This window comes from Sapajus apella, unplaced genomic scaffold (assembly GCF_009761245.1).
Source record: "Sapajus apella isolate SASKATOON/1434 unplaced genomic scaffold, GSC_monkey_1.0 scaffold7, whole genome shotgun sequence".
Classification (NCBI taxonomy): Eukaryota; Metazoa; Chordata; class Mammalia; order Primates; family Cebidae; genus Sapajus; species Sapajus apella.
In genome coordinates this window covers 44,197,329-44,214,342 of record NW_022436947.1, presented here as the reverse complement: position 1 = coordinate 44,214,342, position 17,014 = coordinate 44,197,329, and the positions used below count along the sequence as shown (strand labels likewise).

The window sequence follows — 17,014 nt, the reverse complement described above, 5'->3', positions numbered from 1 at the left end:
TAAACAACTTGGAACTTCGGACAATAACTTCACCTAAATCTATAAACATATTAATCCTTATGAGTCCACGTCAAGATCAAACATTTGTACCAAGCAGGCCAAATGTTACCCATAATATCCTGTATTAATAAAGTATGATAAATATGCTAAAAGTGGCATTTTCAAATAAATGTGTAATTTCAATTAACCCATACATTAGATCTAACTTGTAAAAGAGAACTTAAAATCTTTCAGCCTCCAGAGTAGTATGTGGCAAATTCTTTGAAGTGTTTTAAAATCCTATAATCATTTTTAAAATGTTTAAAATGATTCTTTTTATTTAGCATAGTAATTGCTAGCATAGTTGATCTTTAGAGAAGTGAGCATTCTAACATACATGACTTTAATCATAGATATATAATTCCGAAGAAATATTGGAATAAGCCCAGATCAGGAAACAGGATGTAATATTAATATTAATATTTGTGCTTGGGCTTCTCCAATAGTCCTTTTTTTTTTTTTTCTTTGAGTTGGAGTTTTGCTTTTGTTGCCCAGACTGGAGTGCAATGGCGTGATCTCAGCTCACAGCAACCTCTGCCTCCCGGGTTCAAGCGATTCTCCTGCCTCTGCCTCCAGAGTAGCTGGGATTATAGGCATGTGCCACCACACCTGGCTAATTTTGTATTTTTAGTAGAGATGGGGTTTCTCCATGTTGGTCTGGCTGGTCTCAAACTTTGACCTAAGGCGATCCGCCCGCCTTGGCCTCCCAAAGTGCTGGGATTACATGCGTAAGCCACTGCACCCAGCCATTTGTTGTTTTTAAAAGCAAAGATTTAAGCATGAAAACATCTATCTTATTCTTAGGAATTGATCTCTGGTACAAGCTGTATTTTATTCATTCATTTTAGGAAGTTAATAATGTGCTCTGCACTGTGAGTTCAAGATTAATATGTCGTCAGATTTCTTCAACAAACTTTAAATTACTTGGTCATAAATTGACTCATAGTGACTACTAACAAAATTTTTAAAAGTTTCATAATAATATTTGATAAAAATAATTAAAGTATTAGTTTGGTGCAAAAGTAATTGCGGTTTTTTTGCTATTACTTTAATGACAAAAACCATGATAACTTTTGTACTAACCTAATTTGTTATTTGTAAATACCCTGGAAAGGAGAAACCATATATGCCAGTCCAAGAATGTTTTTAGAAATACCTGCTTGTCATATTGATCAAAGTCATTCCTGAGAATTCCAGAAGTATCAAGCATCTATTTGTTCTGCCATATACACCATGTTTAAAGTAGCTTTCAGTAAAAAAATTTTCTTGCATCATGCATCACAGAAAAAGTAGCTAGAATAATTTGGCATCTTTCTTATGTTTTATTAATTCTGAAAGATATTTTGATTTTTAAATCTGTGATTGGATTTTTGGATCCAGCTATTTGAAATAATTATTATTTCCTCTTCTTTTCTGGCCAGGCATATAAAATTAATTTTGCTATTAAAAATATGAGTTTATAAGTCATCATATTGTTTTAAACTGGCAGTGATTAAAATGTTTCATGCTTCTGGATTTCAAATCCTATTTGAATTTATAGTCACTACTTTTTCCTTTTTTTTTTTTTTTTTTTTTTTGAGATCAAGGCTTCTTTGTCACCCAGGCTGTAGTGCAGTGGCATGATCTTGGCTCACTGCAACCTCCGCCTCCCACGTTCAAGCAATTCTCCTGCCTCAGCCTCCTGAGTAGCTGCGATTATAGGCACTCACCACCATGCCTGGCTAATTTTTCTTTTTTGTCTTTTTAGTAGTGACAGGTTTTTGCCATGTTGGCCAGCTTAGTCTTGAACTTCTGACCTCAAGAGATACACCCTGCCCCAGCTTCCCAATGTGATGGGATTATAGGCATAAGCCATCTCACCCAGCCAGCTACATGGATTTTAATTTTTTGAAAACCAGACTGTGATATAGCTTCTAGTTTATTTCTTGTTTCGTTTTCTTGTAGATAATGGAATTGTGCTGAAAGTAATCACAATTTACAACCAGGAAATGGAATCAATGGAAGAAGTAATTCTAGAAGAACTTCAGATATTCAAGGTATTTAAAGTAAAAAATACAGACCAAATTTATGCATTACAACTACAAGTGAGATGTAAATAGGAAAGATATTATGTCCATTTTTTAACAACAGGTGTGTTGTGGATTCAGAGCTAATATAAGTGAATAATTATTTCAAATTTTAATGCATCTATTTGATTTTTACAGACTTTTCAACTGAGAGGTCAATATATACTTAGCATGGAAAAAGTTTCAGTGAATAAACTGTGACTATAAACAAATAACATTTATACTACGTATAATTTTCAAAGCCAGTATTACAATCACATCTTGTACAAATGTACTATTAATGCTGAGAAAAAATAATACATTTTCATATTGCGAACATTGTGGCAAGGTAAGCATACTGCTTTTTATTAAGTGCATCAATTATACAAAGAATTTACTAAAAAAGAAAAACAATAGAAAATGATAATGAAAAGATTAGACATGAAAAAACAATTACATATGCAGATACACACATACATAGGTGCATGTGTGTATATATGTGTGTGTGCATATATATACACCACGCATGCACTTATACAATCCCTCCCCCAGCACACACACATCAAGCCATATCATTTGCAGCAGTTTTGGCTTTGAAAGTGGTTATAACACTGAACTATTGAATATTGATCACTGCTCCTGTGGGAAACAAGGGGTTATGTTCCAGCAGATTTCTAATTATAATTGTCAACAGATCAATTCATAACCTTCTTTTATGTGTGTTTGTGTTTAAAGACACCTTATTTAATATGTATTGCTGATGGATTAACATTGAACTCACAGCCAACAGCGCTATAATCCGTGCCTGAATGAAGCTTATCTAAGGAAAGAATTTTCAATGTTAAGGCACAGTGAAGCTTTTTTGAGTTTAGGAACATTAAACAGAACTTCAGCACTATGCTTGGGGGCCATTTAAAAAAACAAAACACCAACAAAAAGCACAGACATGTGACAACTTTGGCACTACATAATCCATGAAAAACATACTTATTTACACTAAGAAAGCTGAAACAAGAAGGCAGAGTGACAACTTGTTTCATCTCAGCTGGGAATGTGCATGTCCTGTGACTCCATTTTTTTGCTGTTCTGAATGTGCAGGTGTCCATGAGTGAAAAACACACAATGTGTTGATACTGGGGATACAATACATTTTAGCAAGTAGGTTAATTTGCAAGTACAGAATCTGTGAATAACAAGGATTGACTATATATGTTTATAATGGGTATATGGAAAAGATTTTATAAATAAAAAGCAGTACATTTTGCCTTTACTGTACTAGAGTGCAGATTCCCTAGAGTCACACCCAAAACTAACCACCATCCTATATCAACCAGAGCAGCTATGCTTTTGTTTATTTTGTACTCTGGGACTCTATATAAGATTTCATTTCATGTTATGAAATGAAATGTGTTTAATATTTACTCACCACAGTGTTTTGTTCATGTAAACTCTTAAGAACATTGCTGCCTGTTCTGAATAAATGAATAAATGTATAAAAGCATAAAGATTCTGTAGTTTAAAATTAAAAAAAAAAAACAAAACACTGACATAGAGGATCAAATGTTCCCTTTTAGAAAACAGTTCTTCAAAGGATAATCATCCCCAGAGTGTATTTCACCTGCCTGTGGTTTTCCACTTGCGTAGATGATCTGAGTTTATTGTTTTTCTTAGGGGTGGACTGGCCTTCACAATCCTAAAACAACATATTGATTCTCAAAGCTATGGTATAAATTGTCCTTCCTCTGGTGCAGTTCTAAGAAAATCAGGTTATTCATCTTGTTCAAAGGATCCTGAGTTAATTGTGATTCACCATGATCACTCCAACAGAAAAATATTTTGTTTAGGTTTGGGTTTAAATGATTAAAGATCACCTGGTTTATTAGCAATAACACCTACTGAAAGACACACTGGTGTCATTTTAATGGTTCAATTATGTAATAGAAAGAACATTCTGACTTTTTTACTTTATTTAAAGATACTTGAGTTCCCAAAGCACAAGTAATATTCAAATGCAAATACAAAAACCATATTCAAGAGACAAACAGTAAGCTGGTTATATCACCTATGGCTCTTCTCATCTGCAAATCTGCCCACCTCATTAGAAAAAAAAAGTTTTTAAAGCTGTATTTTAGTTGTATTTGCATATTGATTTATTAAAATGAAAGCTGTAGAGTACTTAACACAGAACCACTTACATAGCTAACGTATTTTCAGGAATTTACCAGCATATTAAGGTAAATGTTTTTATATTATTTTCTAAAAAATGAAACCTTTTTTAAAATTTCAGGATCCCGTTCCTATTATTTCTATGGAGATTTCTTCGAAGCGAGTAAGTTTTCTCTCTCTCTCTGTGTGTGTGTGTGTGTGTGTGTGTGTGTGTGTGTCTGTGTGTATGTGTACCTGTGCATATTCTATATGTAAGCTAAGGTCAAGGGATATGTGCTTATATCTGAACTTATTACAGTTTTATTTTTCTTTTATTACTTTATTTTATTGTAGTAAGAACATGTGATCTACCCTGCTAACAAAATATTAAGTGTACAATACATATTTAATGACTATAGGTAAAGTGTTATACTGCAGACCTCTAAACCTTATTAAACTTGTTTGACTGAAACTTTATGTCCATTGACTGGCACTGACAAAAGTATGTCGTGATTTACATTTAATACATGTCTTCATTTTCTATCTCTATGGAAAGGTAGATGAGAGTAGTTTTACTTCTATACTACTTTTCGAAAACGATTGTAACAATGATAATCCAAGAGCATGCAATGAAACACACCTCTTTTTACTTCACTGAAATCATTTAATATAAACTTCTTTAGAAACACTTGTTGTACATACTGCCCCAAATTTATTTATAAATAATTCATCATGTTCAGGCAAAAGGAAAGATATGATACTAAATGTTCAGCTACTTGTTCTGTAGATAGATAGATAGATAGATAGATATACACATCATTCTTCTAAATGTTATATGTCAATATTTAAAAGGTCATTTACTTTCCAAATCTCTTATTCATTATTCCTGGAGATTTGTTTTCTGTTTTGAGATAGGGTCTCACTGTGTCACCCAGGCTGGAGTTCCAGTGGTGCAATTACAGCTCACTGCAGCCTCAACTTCCCAGGCTCAGGTCATCCTCCTACCTCAGCCTACCGAGTAGCTGGGACAGCAGGCGTGTGCTACCATGCCCAACTAATTTTGTATTTTTTGTAGAGACAGAGTTTTGCCATGTTGCCCAGGCTGGTCTCAAACTCCTGGGCTCAAGCAATTCACCTGCCTTAGCCTCCCAAAGTGCTGGGATTACAGGCATAAGCCACTGCACTCAGCTGTTTCCACAGTTCTTTAAAGAAAGATCTGCAGTGTTGGATAATGCAAGACAATGAACACAGCTTTTTGAGTTGTTGTCAAGTTCAGTCTAGCAATTTTGGTACTCCTGCATTTATGTCTATGAACATATCTCAAATTTTAGAGAAATGAAAATATAAATATTCTATTACCTATATTGAACAACTGCTATAATTTTTATGTGTGATGGAGTTTAACTGTTGTCTCCCAGGCTGGAGTGCAGTGGCACGATCTTGGCTCACTGTAACCTCCACCTCCGAGGTTCAGGCAATTCTCCTGCCTTAGCCTCCGAAGTAGCTGGGATTACAGGTGTCCACCACCACGCCTGGCTAATTTTTTGTGTTTTTAGTAGAGATGGGGTTTCACCACATTGGGCAAAGCCTGGTCTAGAACTCCTGAAACTGCTATAATTTAAGTGAATTTTTACTGAGGTGATTGTGTGCAAATGTGAAAACTAGGTGTAATAACTCAGTGAAAGTTTTGTCCATTGCTGCTAGTGACCTCTTTTTGATTTCTGTAGCAACAGCTATATATTGGATCTGCTTCTGCTGTGGCTCAAGTCAGATTCCATCACTGTGACATGTATGGAAGTGCTTGTGCTGACTGCTGCCTGGCTCGAGACCCTTACTGTGCCTGGGATGGCATATCCTGCTCCCGGTATTACCCAACAAGTACACATGCAAAAAGGTGAGACATGATACCTGATGAATTATTTCCCTTGCTCAGGAAAACTCTAATAACCCTAATGCTGAGGTGGTTTTTTGTTTGTTTGCTTGTTTTTGTTTTTGTTTTTTTTTTGTCTTTTTCTTTTTTGCATACATTCCATGAAAAATAACCAAGCTATTTTTATTTAAACAAATCATCATAGTTATATCTTGTTCATAATAGAAACTTTGAAAGCTTGAAGTTTTCTGGAAAATACCTGTGTTAATTATTGTTTATAGAGACTGGAGCTGAACATGCTGTTGACCTTTTATTTTTTCACCCAGGTTTGAGTCAGTTCTTCCCTCCTTTGAAACTTTTGCTGCAAGACATGAAACAAGTTTAGATAAAGTGGAAATGTGGAAATGGTGAGCCACCACACATGAAAGATTCAAAGGCTTAAAAAGAAAATAAATAAAGAAATTCTAAAATACATCCTGCATTTGCCCCATGTCCTTTCTACCAGCTGGTCTTCATTTATTTCATTTTGAAAGTGAATATTTTAACTCCTAGGCAAATGCATGACCTGTATAATTAATGAAATGTGTGATTTAATTCAACACAAATGAAAGGTACTTAAAGACCTCCAAACTCCATTGTCTACAATTCTGTGAGGTCATTGCCATTTCCTGCAGAAGGTAAATCCCAGGATTCTTTAAGCAGAGATCTTGAGGTGCAGTTAAGTATTTTGAAGAATAAGCATATCTCTTCACTCAAGCCATATGAAGTTGTGCATTCTTTGTGGAAATACCTCAGGAAAAAGTATTTTTATTTCTTACAGAATAAGCAGTTTCTTTCTTGTAATAGATGACCAAAGACAAAATAAAAGACAAAATAGAAGTATAGATAATTTTCCTACTGAAAAACAGTTTGTATTAATTTTAGTTATTTTTATTATTTAACTTTGGGTTGCATTTCTGTAAACCTTTTTTGGAATATAATTTAACCCAATTTAGTGTAGTTCTTGTTTTATATGTTCAGATATGTAGTAGAATCTCATTAAAACTTCATTCATTCAAAATTTTGGTAATTTTACTTGAGCTAAATTAACACTCCAGTGAGTATTTTAAGAAATGATATAATAAGCAGATAGTAAAATTATGCTTTGAGAGGACATGTCTGAGCTAAATTCACCAACTGTGTTACAGAATTGAGCAAATTAATTGATTTTGCAGAATGCTTGTTGATGTTAAAAACAATTCTCGAAGACTATAGTCATATAATTATTTGGAAATATTAACTATTAGTGTATTTGCCTATTAAGCCAATTAGTGTACTATGTGCAAGGGTTATGAAGAAATAATCATAACCTCATGCCTAAAGGAAATTGGAAACTAAAGTGAAGAATGGAATTGTAAATAATGAAAGTAAGTAGTAGCTTGCTATTGAGCACTTACTATGGATGAGGTACTGGATTAAGAGCAATGCATATAAAACTTTATTTGATTCTCAAAATAATATGACTTTTGAACTTAATCTGGAAGGTAGATATATGATTCCAGTCAAAGGGAATTAATTGTCTGTACAAATAAATAGAATGCTTAGGGAAAAGCATGCAGTACCATGGGTCAAGAGTGAAATAATAGAAGAATACGAGGGTAGAATGTGAATTTTACCACAAATAATAACATTATTTTATTTTTATTAGCAACAATACAAATATTTATAAGCTTTGCACCAAATGCTTATGAATGACAAGGTTTTGTGTTAGGCATGCAGTAGTGATCATGAATTTTAATTCAGCAGCTTCCATTGTTTTTTAGTATATGTTGCATCTTTTAACAGTGTACAGCCCTAAGCTCGATAACATAGTAGATGTGGTGGACAAAAAGAGTTACTTAGAAAAAGTCAAGTGAAGGAGAAAAGTAGTAGACAAGAAGGCATGAAATGCAGGAGTCAGAAGCTGTGCTCATAAATGAATTAGTTCAGTTCAGTGACATGTAATGGAGATCTTTCAGTGGTGTCAAATTCTTTTGAACCATCACTCACCCCTGGAGGAGAACTTTTTGGATAAGTTCCAACACATGAAGGTAAAGTGGTTTGCTTTTATAGCAGATCGTTTTTGCTTCAGACCTGAATAGAAGCAGAAATTGAAAACTGGTCATTAAAATAAATACTTTTCTGTTCACAGAGTGAAAATGAGTCAACAGGGGAAAAACATTAATTCATAATCCAAACCACTTGTTTAAAATGATCTTCCAAAATACATTGTGGTTTATAATGCTAGGTCTTTTTCTTCCCCTTGCTCTTATATTTTGTCTATTTCCAGTATTCTCTTTAAAAATTTATAGGAGAGGCTAGAGATAAGAATAATATGTAACTTTGAGAATGAAAGCAACTTTGCTCAACCCTTCTGAAACTCCTCCACACACACACACACACACACACACACACACACACACACACACACGTACTAAAGAAAAGGAATAAAGGACAACTATACTGGGATAATATAAAATGAACTGAAACCTTGCTGGAGAATGTGATATCTTTCTTTTTAAATATATGTTTCCAATAACTTTTAGCAATATTTGTGCACCCAGTTCTGGATGTTGCTTATCTAGAATTATTTGATTATAGCTTCCTTATCTTCACATCACTTGTATAATAATCTTTATACAACATCATCTCTGCAAAGTGGAAGCCATTTCTCATTTCACTGATTTTATTCTTATCCATTATTCATTATTGCTCATCAGGCTTTAGGTTCTCAATATACAAGCAATGCTCAACAAAATGAGGAATTAACAACAGCATTTTAATTCTCATCTAGATCTGCTTTTAGTTGTATCATAGCTGTATATACTAGTATAATATGGAAGCTAAAACATATTTTGTACACAGGTCATAATCCCAAAAATCGATTGCAAATATTCATCTACCATAGTTTTCAGTATCTGTTTATTTGTTAAATAAGATCTGAACTCCGGTGTGAGAAAGCATTTGATCTTTTGAAATAGCACTCTATTATTGTTATGTATAAACAGTGTACCCTAGAATGAAAAAAAGAGAGACTGAAATAGATTTTAGGTGTCATTTTGCCACCTTTATTTTACAAGGGAGGATCCAAAGAGCCAGGAAAGGGAAAAAATGTACATAAGATCTTGCAGAATATTAGTGGTGGTATTGGGAATTGAAACTGGTTCACTTTTCCAAATTTCATCATTGCATATGGTTAAAGCATCTCATTGTCACTTTGGAAGCTATGCTATCACCCTTCGGGGTAAAACTTCTGCTTTGCCTTCTGTTTTTTCCTCAGTCTTAAAGAAATGCCATGAATTAGAGAAGCAAGTGATATTTTCCACCTTTATGTAATACTTCCATTTTAATCCGTAAACTAAATTAAGTATCTCAGAGATCTTGATTTAGAATTTCAATGCTATTAATACTAATGATAATTCCCATGGTTTAATCCCTCAGAAAAATGCTTCTAAATTATATCATTTTATATATATGTGTATATAAAATGTTATATATTTAAAGGATTGTTTTTATATATAGTCAAAACATTATATATTACATATGCTAGAATTATATATATATATATATATATATATATAATATCATATATATTCAAAACATTGTATATATTATATCTATTCTGGAAATATATATATATAATGCTTGATATATATAAATATATATAGTTTAGAATTTCTCCACAGATACAGAATATTGTATTGTTTTCAGTTACATATCTAAACAATCTATGAAATTAAAAATATACTAGAAATGTCTCTGATTATACTAGGCAGATTGGGGGGAAAATATTAATATTTCTTGAGTCCCACTAGATGCACAACATACTGCTAAACATGAATAACACACCATCACATCAAATAGAGCCATATAATTTCTCAATGCCATATCTGAATACTAAGCTGAGTACAGCATATTATTAGTTTATATCTTATTTTTAGAAACTCTGTACTAATTGATTATAATGGCTATAGAGCAAAATATTTTGGATTCTAACACCTTTTTCCTTTGCACTTTGTTATATATGGGAGTTTTATACTCCAAATAACTGTTTTGTACTCACTAAATACTCTACTTCAAATCCCATTGTCTTTATTTGCCTAAATACTTTACCATTCGAGACATTCTTAAACTAGAAGATTTTTTGTTGAAGTAAACTTTTAACAAAAAGTAAAGAGAAATTTATTCAATTGTTGTTTGAGTTTCCAGAATTCAAAATTATGTAAATTAAAAACAGGATAACATAGATCTTAACTACTGAAGAGCATATAATGGAAATATGAAAAACTATGAAACTTGGCTTTTATCCTTATTTCATATGAATGATCTTTTTTTCAGTAGCAGAATACTACTTGTATATTTAATGCAATTTGCTATATTTTAAAGCCTGGGAAATTGAAATATGAACATCTAAATGCATTTACTTTCTTTCAGGCGTTTCCGTAGACAAGATGTTCGGCATGGAAATGCAGCTCAGCAGTGCTTTGGACAACAGTTTGTTGGTAATCTATAGAAAATCAATTGTCCTGGGTTACTTGGAGAATATATTGAAGATAAACTGCAAACTTCTTAAAAGAGTTTTATTTTCTTTGTGATTCATATATACTAGAACAATGTAATGAGAAGTATTCTTTTTCTCTCACATGTAGTTAAAATTTTGTACATTTGACATCTAATTTTACATGATTAGGAAAATAAGTTTTATGCACCACCACCAAGCTTTGCTATTAAGCTAATTATTAAAACAGAAACCCTGGAACAAGAATGGTGCATACTTTAGGTGGTAGATGCCATAGTGACTCATATGACTTACCGCTTTATCTCATACTGGGGAATATCTTCACCATCTTATGTAGCTTCTGGGGATTTTATCAACCGATATTACTTGTATCAAGCCATCTCCTAAGCTTTGAGATAGATAAAGTGAAAAAGCTTTCACTCTTTTACCTAAGTTGACTAAGCGTAGGGCTGGGGTTGGTGATTCAAAAAAGGTGATAGGGTGGTGGTCTCTGATGGGCAAGGAACGGAGGAAATTTCATCTTTAGGCAAAAGTACGGAAGTTAAGACAGAATTTCTCTATTAACACTCTCCTGAGTCTTTCTGTTATGGTGGTGATTGTTGAATAGGCTATATTTAGTGTCACTGAGCTCACTAGGAAGTAACAGGAAGAAGGGATACCATAAATGAGGAACCAGAAGTGGTTATAGACAGAGTCAGAAACTGTGCTCCAGCATCACTATGCTGGACCCCAGGCTGACCAGGATTCAGTGGAGGACTCAAGCCTCTGGGAACACAGGCAAGAGAAAAGCAGGACCTTTCATCTTAGGGAAGTTTAGGGGTTGGTTCTGAAGGTGAGTAGGATTCAGGCATAGGAAAACTAAGTCCAGGGGTCCAGTTATTGAATTTGTCTTGGTTAAAAAAGAAAAAGAGTAATCCTGCTTTCTTTTATTCCCTACTGCAGCTAAGTGTACTTGCCTGTATGCAAATTTGAGTTCAAGTCCAGTGAGAGCCTTCCTGGTCCAAAACATAGATTACAATCAAGCTCTATTTCATGAAGTCCCTAGTTCAGTTTCATATTCTCTTCTCACTGCAGGAGCCCAACACCCAGATAAATTCAATCCCTTGTCAAGATATCATTCACATTTGTGTTTATGTAGTGGCATTTTGCCTGCATTTCTGGTTTCTGCTTTTGTTTGTTACCATGAATTTCATTCTGTGCTTTGGTGCTCCTTTTCTCTTCCCTCAGCAGAGGTTGCAATAGACTTTCCATGAGTTTAACACTGACACTTCTCACTGCCTTGACTATCCCGTCTCATCTTTTGGAATCAGACTCTTAGTTGTCGGCTCTGTCCCACCCCTTAGCCTGCTTGCTTGTTTCATGCCTAGATTTTGGTATGCCACTCTTGCTAAATAATTCCTTTAAATTGCCCTTTATAGAAATGAGCAATAAGTAATGAGCTAATCATGTTACTGCAGGGATCTAAATAATGTTTAAAAATTTTATTTACTTGTAAAATCTAAGTCTCAAAGATGGCATTAATGTTCCTGTTGTAGGGGATGCTTTGGATAAGACTGAAGAACATCTGGCTTATGGCATAGAGAACAACAGTTCTTTGCTGGAATGTACCCCACGATCTTTACAAGCAAAAGTTATCTGGTTTGTACAGAAAGGACAGGAGACCGGAAAAGAGGAGGTAATTCATAGCTGAACAGTCACACCATAGTGTTTTACATATAGTATGTGATCGGTAAATAGATTATTTATTTGGATGCTGAAAAATGAAGCTAGCTGTTTTACTATGCATTTCTTATTTTAAAAGTTAGTTTTATTTATTATGTGATTTATATACATATAAAAATGTAAATACATATACATGTAGATTTTATATGCATATACTATGTAAATATATATATGCTATACACATATACAGAAATCATTAATTTGGATCTTGGAAATAGGAATTTTTAAGAGAGGTACTTATAACTATGGTCATGTTGTCAAAATGATAGTCTTAAATTGTGACACTCAAGGCAATGTTGTAGAGAAATAGCAAACTTAACTACCATTAACACATATGTCTTAGGCATATGAATCATAATAGAATTAGAATAACAACACAGCTGCAACATTAAGCCTGTCATATAAGAAAGCTTTTCAGTCATATATGAGACATTGACACAAGGGTTCTTGACCACTGGGAACAAGGGAAAGGCCCCAGCTCTTTTATCCTTTTTAGCAGTTGCAGTGGTGGAGACTGTATTTCTGTAATCATCTAAATGATAGGAGAGGAATGACTTGGCTGCTTTTAGAGATGGAAGGATAGGCCACTTTAAAGCATTTATGTAAAATAGGAGGCAGTTACTGGATAAATGAATGTGAGTCAAGTGCTGTCTATAGAAAGAGTCCAGGGCATAAAGAAGACCAGGACATAAGCAGTTAGTTAAGGCAGTTCGTGGTGATGTGGTCTTTGAACTCAGTTTTGTAAAACTGAAATTATAAAGATAACAAGTAGAAATGGATATTTTAGAGGGAAAAAGAACTTGGTGAATATTGAAAAATGATCTTTGGTAAAGAAAAGTTTGCAAGTTGAATAATGAAAATAAGTTCTAGAGATCTGCCTTTGGTCACAGAGAAGAGGTAATAGGTGCATTTTGGATAGAGAGTGAATCACCTTCACCTTGTTTTGGCAGTGGAGACTAAACATTTGTCATTGGAACACAAAATTAGTGATTCCAAATGCGGAGCACTTTGACTTTTTATTCCTTTTTTCCTAGCCTATGGTGGAACTAAAAACCCAACATATTTGGTTCAAAATCATACATTCTGGGAAATAATTAAATTTGTAAATCCTTGGTTCTTTGGATAGGTTTTAGAAAGAAAGTCACCTCAACTTAACAAAGGCCATTAGAAATAATATAGAAATGCAATCAGGAAAGGAAAATTCTCTTCATGATGTCATAAAAATAAACACATGTCCAAATGTTATAGCATATTGAATTAAATTGTTAATTTAGTATTAAAGTATTTTCCATTTCACAGATCTGAAGTGAAATGGCTTTTTAAATTCCTCATAACTCCCTTGGCAGAAAAGGACCTGGTAATATTCCATAGTTCCTCCAAGCCGAATGGCTTCAGAAGGCAAAGAAGTAATTCTTTTATCAGTGGTTTTCCTCACTCAGTATGTCCTGTTTCTAATTTGGAACTTATCATAATCTGCCTCATTGGGAAAACTTTACCAAATCATTTGACATGCTGTATCCATCAATGTTCAATTATAAGGTTCTTTCTCATATTGTTGATATAATCTACTTCTCCATTCCTATAATTTTTAGTACCTGTTTTCAAGTACATTCAATTTCCCCAACTAATATATTTGCTGATATTTGGGCTTCAAATTTTACTCCCTGCATCTAGTCATAATCAGGTAATATTAATACTTGGCTTTTATGGGTCTAGTAATATATGGATTGATTTATTCACAATATAAAATGGACAAAACACAAAATTGCTGACTTTATTAAAGTCTGAATATACATGATGTACACACAAAGCAGAAAAACTTTGCATGTGAGTTCTTAATTTTATTTAATAACATTTTTTGCATTATTGACATCTATATGTCTCATTCTTGTGAAACATAATTACTTTCTTATCAAATCTTTATTTGTACCCCTGACAATGCTTATCAAGGTTCATCTCTGATGCTACAAACTGTGAGAAGTCATTAATTTATCAGACCACAGAGTATATACATTTTCCCTTAATTTAACTGAAATTTTTGATTCTGTAATATCTGCTTGTTCAGATTCAAACTCAGTCCTCTGGAGTTATCCAGAAGCAACATATCCATGTGGATAATATTTTTGCCCAAATTAATCTTTAGAAATTGAATCAATCTTTAGAAACACACCTGAATTGTTAGAAAGACCTGAAAGGAAATCAATTATCTACTTTCTAAACACTGGATTATAGTAATTCTCTCAAATATGCATTTTATCGACTCCTGCTTTCTTAAATAAAGCAAATGAAATATAATCTCTATACATTTTATTAATTCTGTAAGTGTTTATTGAAAGCCTGCTTTTCTAGATACTTCGTAGGGAGTATTTTCCCTTGACTTGAAGATCTGATTAATTTTAATGTCATAATAAGCTGCCATGAATTATAAATATAAATTAAATATAAAAGACTATATGTGTATGTGTGTGTATATATATATATATATATATGTATATAAAATCAATTATTGTGATTTACTGAGAGAAAAGAGACTTAGTAAAACAGAATTGATAACTGAGGCTGTTATATATATGTACCTATTGCAAGCAGGAAGTGAGTAGGTACCAGGTTATTTCTAGATCTCACAACTGCAAGTTAGTCATAATTTTCTTCATCTTACACATGCAGAAACTAAAACTCACAGAGCTATGGCTTATACACAAAGTCAGTGACAGACCTGACGTTTGAACTCAGGTATTCCTAACTAAAGCTGTGCTGTTTCACATTCATTGTCGAAGTACAATATGTTCTATATGCATTTTATGGAATATACATATGAATATACATATGCATACATATACATATACATTCTTAAATATACAAAAGGGTATATGAAATATACCCTTTTATTATAAAGAATTGGTTTATAGATGAGGTAATTGAGGCACAGAATGTTTAATAACTCCCTGGTTACTTGCAGCTAGTAAAGTAGGTTCAAATCCAGGTGTCTGTAATTTCTACTAAACCACAAAATCTTCTGAAATAAAAATTCTAAATACAGCTTCAGATGCTTTGGGACATAGAACAAATGGAAAACTTTATGGCAGAAGTTCTGGGATTCAATTTCTAAAAAATGCTCCTGATGTCAGATTGATCCTTATATAGATTTTTTTTGTCAGAGTTGAATGAAGCATGCTGCTGCAGCCTTGATGGCAAAGCCACTATGCCTCATTGTCACATGTCAGAGAACCTGCCTATAATTTGAAACATCCCCACTCTAAGCACTGATGACATGAACTATTGTTATATATAACACACACAGTATAGACATCAATGTGTTTCCATTCTTAAATTGCCTTTTCAAGCTTCTACTATATGCCTATTGGTACAATATGACCTCTATATCAAAGGAAATGTGACCCACACTTTGAGCCTATGTAGATATAAAATTCAGAGTATTCTTTCTTATTTTATTGGATTTTTTTTCACTAAAAGAAATGTTTTATTCATTTGTTTGAATTTATTTATTAAGCACTTACTATGTCATACTTTATAGAACTTATATTTGGGAGAACATGGGAAGACAATAATAATAATATTATTAAATATGTCAGATAATGATTTAAAAATTCAAAGGAGGTTAAATTATAGGGAGAAGTTGGGAGTTTAAAAGGGTAGCCATTTTTATGATGACCTCGTTAAGAAGATCATCATAAAAGTGACACTTGAAAAAAGATCTGAAAAAGTTAAGGGCATAGGTCATGTGACAGTACAAGATAAAAACTCTCTGGGCATTGGAAACAGGAGATGCTAAGACCCTTGAGATAGGAGTGTATGTGATATACTCAAAGAACAGCCGAGTGAAGAGCAATGTGGCTGGAGGTTAGTGAGCAGTAGAGAGACTAATAGACTGTGCATCAGAGAGGCGAGGACAAGGGAAAGCTCATGCAGGGACCTACAGCCATTTCACAGGGTTTTGGTGCTTGTTCTGAATTGAAAAGGAAGCCACTGAGTATTTTCAGCAGAGCTGTGACATCATTAACATTTGTATTTATAAAGATTACTTTGGTTATTATATTAAGATGATAGTATGTTGGCATGGGGATAAGGGTGGAAGCAGGTAGTCATTGAGGTAATAGGAGCACACAGTATTCATGATTAAAGACAACTCTTAATGTACCGTTTGCCTTCAAGACCAGATGATTTGCAAGTGACTGCCTCATACACATTGTAGGAATACACTTTGCTATATTTTTCACTATTAACAAATGTGAAGGCTGTTTAACATCTCAAATGGAATACTTTTTGGACTCTCTGTTCTCTTCTCTCTGTTTAACTGTTTGGAATTGGTGTTTGAACTCCATAAATATCCACTCAGAGTCTACTGTAGTAGGCAATTAATAAATCACGGTCTTAGCTCTTGTGATGTTTACAGTCTTATAATGAAGACAAGAGTGCAAACATAATTATATGTGTTCCTCAAAAGTTTTGTTGAAGGTAAGGAAAAATAAAATTGTCTCAACCAAGAGATTGGGTAGGGAAGTGGCTTAATAACCAATTGTGAAAGACTCATGGCAGAGACGACATTTGAGCCACATCTTAAAGGATGAGTGGAGGTAATTATTAGAATAATGTTAGCCCATGTTACGAAGATGAAAAACAATATGGTATATCTAA

At 33.5% G+C, this 17,014-nt stretch overlaps 1 protein-coding gene across 1 annotated transcript in view; it reads left to right on the top strand.

Annotated features, from left to right (window-relative positions):
* Positions 1-17,014, top strand: part of SEMA3E (semaphorin 3E) — a 278,611-nt gene that overhangs the window by 244,615 nt on the left and 16,982 nt on the right. The window contains exons 12-16 of the mRNA XM_032276468.1: positions 1,984-2,075; positions 4,372-4,413; positions 5,957-6,123; positions 10,552-10,619; positions 12,172-12,311. Coding sequence (XP_032132359.1) covers positions 1,984-2,075; positions 4,372-4,413; positions 5,957-6,123; positions 10,552-10,619; positions 12,172-12,311 — 509 coding nt within the window. The remainder of the gene's footprint in view (positions 1-1,983; positions 2,076-4,371; positions 4,414-5,956; positions 6,124-10,551; positions 10,620-12,171; positions 12,312-17,014) is intronic.